Genomic DNA, 6,174 nt, shown 5'->3' with positions numbered 1-6,174 from the left:
TACAATGGTTTGAAAGTGTGGCCCAAAGTCTACTTTCTTGGTCTACTAACTATCTGGGTGTGACAGTGATGCAAGGTTCTGACCGGTGTTACCAGCTAAGTCAAAAGGATAAAATTGTTACACTATTACTTGAATTTGATATGGCAGATGCTAAGATGGTTTCTACTCCCATGAGCACCAGTTGTCTAAAGGAACCTGATGATGATCTATGGTGTGATGTAACCAGGTACCAATCTTTAGTAGGATCGCTTTTATATCTAGCCACATGGACTAGACCTGACATCCCTTACATGATTCATTTACTTTGCCAGAGGATGCACTGTCCTTACCAATGAGATTGGACAGCTGGAAAAAGAGTTCTCAGATATCTCAAAGGTACTTTGGAATGCAGTCTAAGTTTAAAGGTGTCGGGTCAACTGAATTTACATGCTTGTTGTGACTCCAGCTGGGTTGATCGTCCAGGGGCAAAGTCCACAACAGGGATGGTGGTTATGTTGAATGATGCTTTGGTAATGCATAAATCTTTAAAGCAAATAATCATAGCCGCTAGTACTTGTGAAGCAGAGTATGCTGCCATACATGACACCATTATACAGCTTGAATGGATGTATCAATTATTTAAAGATTTGAAAGTAAACTGTAATCTTCCAATTCAGGTTTCCTGTGACAACTCTGCTGCCCTGAGCTTGACTGTGGTGCAAGAGCCAGGAGCAAGCACATCTTAATTCGTTATCAAACTGTTAAAACACATGTTGCAAATGGTTTTGTACAAATTGTTCAATGTGCTTCTGATTGTAATCTTTCTGATGTATTCACCAAATGTATGTACTCTGATCAGTTTAGCTACTTCAGAGAAGGTTTGGGTGTAGGAGGTGTATTAAGATATGAGTCAAAATGTCAAAGGTAGCAAGCAGTTACTGTAGATGAGTTTGATCTGACTGTCAAACCTAGCTTTCAGGCTAGCAATCATGTAACTATAGACAGGTGCTTCTACCAGGTGTTGCTCTTTCAGGTCTTGTTAGAGATTACATCACCTTGTTAGGGATTGGCTAGACTTCAGCATAATAGCTGTATACTTAGTTAGCTATGGGGGACTCTGTTCTCAGAGACTAAGGCAGGGCATGCTGTTCAATGGCCTGGTAAATATCTGTATATATTCACCTTTATAAACTCTCTGTGCACCTTCATATCTGGTCAGTCTCCTGCTTCTTATTTTCATAACCCAATAAGAAGCTGCTCTTTTTCAAGGACAGCTCTTATCAGAACTATGGCTTGCCCAAGGTCATCCAGTAGGTGCAAGTGGAGGAGAGGGGAATCAAACCCGGTTCTCCCAGATTAGAGTCCAGCACTTAACCACTACTACACCAAACTAAGCAGGCTTGAACACCGCGACTGACTCGGGACTGGGTTCTCAAGGCAGGGTGGAGGCGGTGGGACGGGCAGCGGCTCCTGACGGGCGGCTGCGGGTTCCAGGCTCTGGCTGCCAGTTCCTCCCTCCAGCGTCGCGGCTGAGCCTGCAGCCCCCGGGCCTTGCAGGCAGCACGGAGGTCAGGAAGGCGTTTCCCGCCAGGCCGCGTCCCCCGTCGCCCCCCCGCCAGGCCTGGGAATGGGCCAGACGCCCAGGCCGCCCCCGCGGTCATTCCGCAGCCCCCCTCCCTCCCCCCCTTCCTGGCCTTTTGTGCAAACAGATTCCTCAGGCGCATGCGCCCTTCCCCCTTAAAGTCTCCTGCACCGGATCTGCTCCCCTCTGACGCCGGAATGAATGGGCGTTCGTCTTGGAGGGACTCTGCAGAGATGGTTCACACGGGGAGGGGATAAAGCCGTAGAGGCCGCCTTCCACACCGGCCCTTTCCTCCAGAGGAACTGCTCGCTGCCGCCTGGAGATCCGCTGTAATCCCAGGAACTCTCCAGCCACCCCCATGGGGGTAGCGCCGGATGGAGGGGGGGGGGGCGGGCCGGCGAGCTCAACTGGCTGCCTTCTTTGGAGTGCACAACTCGGCCTCGGACCTTGGAAAGGGCTGCTCCGGCTCCAGTTTCCGCTGCCGCCGCCCGACACCACTGAACCCGTCTGGAGGCAGAAGCGAATCCAGCTGCAACATCCTGCGCACAAATGCTTCGCTGGCCTGCACAGCCCCTGGCAAGGAGTCCCACTGAGCAGACTTCGGCAGGATTCTGAGTAGACCTACGAAAGATTGCCAGAGGTAGACTGCCTTTGTGCATGGAGGCTCATAAGAACATAAGAGAAGCCAATGTTGGATTAACACACTGTGGCCAAAGTACCAGGTGCCATCAGGAGGTGCAGCAGTGGGGCCAGGACACTAGAAGCCCTCCCACTGTTGCCCCCCCCCCCAGCCTCAACTAGACTAGAAGAACTGGAAAAAGATGGCCCTCCAACGTGCTTCTCCCTCAAGGCGAACAAAGACGGGAAGAGGGCTCATAAAATGCAAAGTTACTAACACTTCGCTCCCAATCAAACTCTTAGAACAGGGATGCTTTCGCGGGCTAACAGACTTGAGCTAACACTGGCTAACACAAAGACAGGTGATTTCCTGTAACAACAGAACAGACATTTAACCCCATGCATACACATTGAGTGTTTTCAACATGCAAATACCCAACACTAACCGACTGCTCAGCAATTTCATGGGGTGCCCACGAGTTCTTGTATTGAGGCTACTTAGCCATCACGGCCTTTGGCAGGCCTCTTTGCCACGAATTCGGCCAGGTACCCTAAATGGGGGGTGGGGGGCATCGTTACTCTTTGTGGCAGGCAGTTTCAAGGGTTAATGACGCTCAGAAAGGGCTTCCTTTCCATTTCATCGGGCGATTCGGAGTTTCACGGCCAACTCCTGTACCTTTGTGGCCCCTCTTCGTGAAGAGACGGTTCCGTCTGCATGGCTTCCCAAGGTCCTGTAAATTAATCGTAGTCCTGCTGCGTCGCTTCTTGGAGGTCTTTGCTGTCTGATCGAGCCGCTTTCCATCTTTCGTAATCATCCTTTTTTCATTTTTAAAATGTTTATTAAGAGGAAGTATAACATATCAAGAAATATAACAACTGCAAAACAGTATACAACTGTCCTGAAAATCCAAAATTACAAACCCTCCATCAAGCTGAGCAGAGACCGGTAGTCAGAGTCCAGTCGGCACCTTTAAGACCAACAACATTTTTTTCAAGGTGTGAGCTTCCGTGTGCACGCACACTTCGTCAGACGATGAAATGAAATTACATATCATAGTTGTATATATAAGGGTGTCTTGTTAAATTAGTATGCAAAATAGTGAAGATTAAAAAAAAACAGATTAAAAAACCGACAAGCTGGGTTCCTGTTTATCATCCGTTTGGGTTCAACTGGAGGGAAAACAACATAGGCCATAAATATGTCAGAACTGGAGACTGATGTGCCTTAAACTGTGAGAATCCCGTTCTCAATAAATAAATACATAAATGAATAATACGCATGTAAAGCATCCATGTGCAGAGGCAGTATACCTGACTCCTACGGGCTTCATTTGTGAATCGCTGTATCGCGAACTGCCTTGGATGACGCAGTAACCGGGCTACTTCAAAAGTTACCCAGAGAGTCGTTTCCCCGCCCCCCGAATTAAAACGCGGGGTCCTCACTCAGCCCCCAAGCGGCCCTCCACGGTGGCTTGCTAGGCAGGAACCAGACAGTGAAGCGTTCCTGAGCCCGGATGTGGAAGTCTCGCGTCCTCTGCTGAAAGCCGGAGAGCCCAGGGTCCCTCGAAGAGCGGACAACCCCCTTAGAATACCCGGCGGGTCTCGATACGGCTCGTGCCACTCGCGCAGCTCCAGGGTAGAGCGCCTGCTTCTTCACAGGTTCGGTCCCAGCCTCTGCTTGCAGTCCTAGGGTCAGGGTTGCCAATGCCAGCTTTCTTCCGTAGCCCTCCGCAGCTGTGCATCTATCAGCAGCAGTCTTCTTGCTGGGCTGCTGCTTACCTGCGAGAGAGGAAGTTTTTGAATCCAGGGGCACCCTGAAACCCACCAAGTTTCATTCTGGGTATAAGCTGATGAAGTGTGTGTCCCCTGCACAGGAAAGCTTATGCCCAAGATTAACCTCTGGTCGTCTTCAAGGTGCCCCTGGACTCAAACGCGGATCTATTGCTTCAGGCCACCACGGCTCCCTCCCGACCCACCTGAATCTGAAGGGGAGGGCGAGAGAGAGACCAGAATCCTGTGACCCGGGAAGGGGCCTTCGCTAGAGAGAGTCTCGGCCAGCCAGCGTTCGTCGTCCTGGCCTCCGTGACCCCCAGAGGGGGGGAGGGGCTCCCTGAAGATCCAGGCCGTTCTCAATACCGAGAAGCCCGAAGAAGGAGGGCAGCCATAATCACTCTATTCTAGTTTTGTCTTTGTACTGTAAGGATGTAGCCGTTTAGCTCTGTTGTTATTTTCATCCCAGTTACCCTTCCCCATGCTAGAATTTAGTAAAAACGTTCTATTTTAATCACACATGGACTCTCAGTCTGAATTATTTTACTCAGGCTCTGCTGGGCTATCTTATCTCTGCGAAATACCATTTTTTCAATATCTCACTATCAAATCCAACACCCCAAGACCCGGATCCAGCCCAGTCTGTCAAAGACCCGTGACCTTTTTGCCCGGGACACCGAAGGCGCTCCCTGGGAGCTGGCTGGGCCACCTGGAGGTTCAATGGGTCCCTCCCCCAGAGGCCTGAGAGAAATTAGCTCCTTGCGGGAGGGGGGGAGTTCTGGCTGGGCTGTTGCGCTTCCCTGTCCTCCTTCCCCTCCCTGAATGGCTGGGAAAGGTCAGGCGGGGAAGGAGCGACCCCCGGCTGCCCTTAGGCGGTTTCCCAATAAAGCGGATGGGTCTGGGGACCATCCATCACCCGCGGGCGGCCAGGCTGCTGCGCTCGCTCGGGGGAAATCAAGCGGCCTCAAGACTCTCGGGTGGGAACTGAGGGGAGACACGGCTGCAAGGCGGGGGGGGGGAAGCGTTGCCGGCCCTTCCGCTCCCCTCCGCTCGAGGAGGGAGGTTCGTCGTCTCTGCCACACACACACACACCCGGTGAGCCTTCCCTGCAGAGGGCCGGCCGACTTGGCTTCTCTTCCAGGCGGACTAAGAAAGGCCAACACGGCAGGGGGGCGACCGGGTCTGTGGCCCGCCCGAGGGTCCCATGCAGAGTTTTCAGCGGAGACGAAGCCGATGGAGGAAATATGGGGAAAGCATCATCTCCGTTCTATCTGCCGTGGGAGCCAACAGCAAAAATCCCAAAGCGCCCCCCCCCGGACGAGACGGAGAGAGACGCAAACCGGGCCGGGGGGAACCAAATGGCTTCGCCTGGACCCCCTCCGCTCCAGCTGGAGGCCTTGGGGGAGAGCCGGAATACATCCCTGAGAAACATATCGACAAGCGCACTAAGTTTCTACCCCCCCCCCCCCGTGATGACTGCTAAGCTGTTATTTGCTAGAATACTTTTGCATGGTGGGTTTAAATGTTCAACAAATGGTTTTAACTTCGGAACAGTTGCCTCGCCTCTCCCTCCCTGGGGGGGGGAGAGCGTCCTCCTCGGAAAACCTCCTGGGCTCTTCTCCCCCCCAACAGCAGCCAAGCTGCCTGCGGTGCGCACTGGACCTCTGCTGAGTCGCCAGGGCCTTCGAGACCAATCCCCCCTCCCCCCTCCTGGCCGGAAGAGGAAGACTCCGAGATCTTCAGGCCGACTCGTGTCTTGCGGGGTGAACCTTTGACTGTCCAAAGCGCCGACCCCGAAAATCTGGTTGCTCTAGAAGGACTCTAGCTGTCCTACCGCAGCTTCATTCAACCGGCTTGGGGGGTTGATAAGTAGGCACTGGCGAGGGCAGCAGCATTCTCACCGCGGGGGCGCCTGTTCTTTCTCCCACGTGTTACTTGCTGAAAGGCCCCTTGGAAAGATGGCAGGGCTCGAGCAAAGACGCCTCGGGACATCCGGCCTCCGCAAAACGTTGTCTGCGTGTACTTTAAACACCCGGGGTCCTCAGATTCTCCAGTGTCCCACGCCGCTATGCCTGGCAGAGGCCTTGGGCAGAGCCAGGATCCCCGATCGAAGCTCTTCACCCACCGGTGGGATTCCAGGCCGGAAACCAGCCCTGCAGTCGTCGTCCCCCCAATTGCGGGGCAGAGCTTTCCCGGGGGGGGGGGGATTTTTTTGGGATGGGGGG

The 6,174-nt window shown here is 53.1% G+C and overlaps 1 protein-coding gene across 1 annotated transcript in view; it reads left to right on the top strand.

The window, feature by feature from the left end:
- The first annotated feature begins 68 nt into the window (after positions 1 to 68).
- Positions 69 to 6,174, top strand: part of UBE3C (ubiquitin protein ligase E3C) — a 144,469-nt gene continuing 138,363 nt past the window's right edge. Inside the window, exons 1-2 of the mRNA XM_015427870.1 lie at positions 69 to 226; positions 312 to 375. Coding sequence (XP_015283356.1) covers positions 69 to 226; positions 312 to 375 — 222 coding nt within the window. The remainder of the gene's footprint in view (positions 227 to 311; positions 376 to 6,174) is intronic.

This window comes from Gekko japonicus, unplaced genomic scaffold (genome assembly GCF_001447785.1).
Source record: "Gekko japonicus isolate JY-2015 unplaced genomic scaffold, Gekko_japonicus_V1.1 scaffold735, whole genome shotgun sequence".
Classification (NCBI taxonomy): Eukaryota; Metazoa; Chordata; class Lepidosauria; order Squamata; family Gekkonidae; genus Gekko; species Gekko japonicus.
This window is presented reverse-complemented; position numbering and strand designations above follow the sequence as displayed.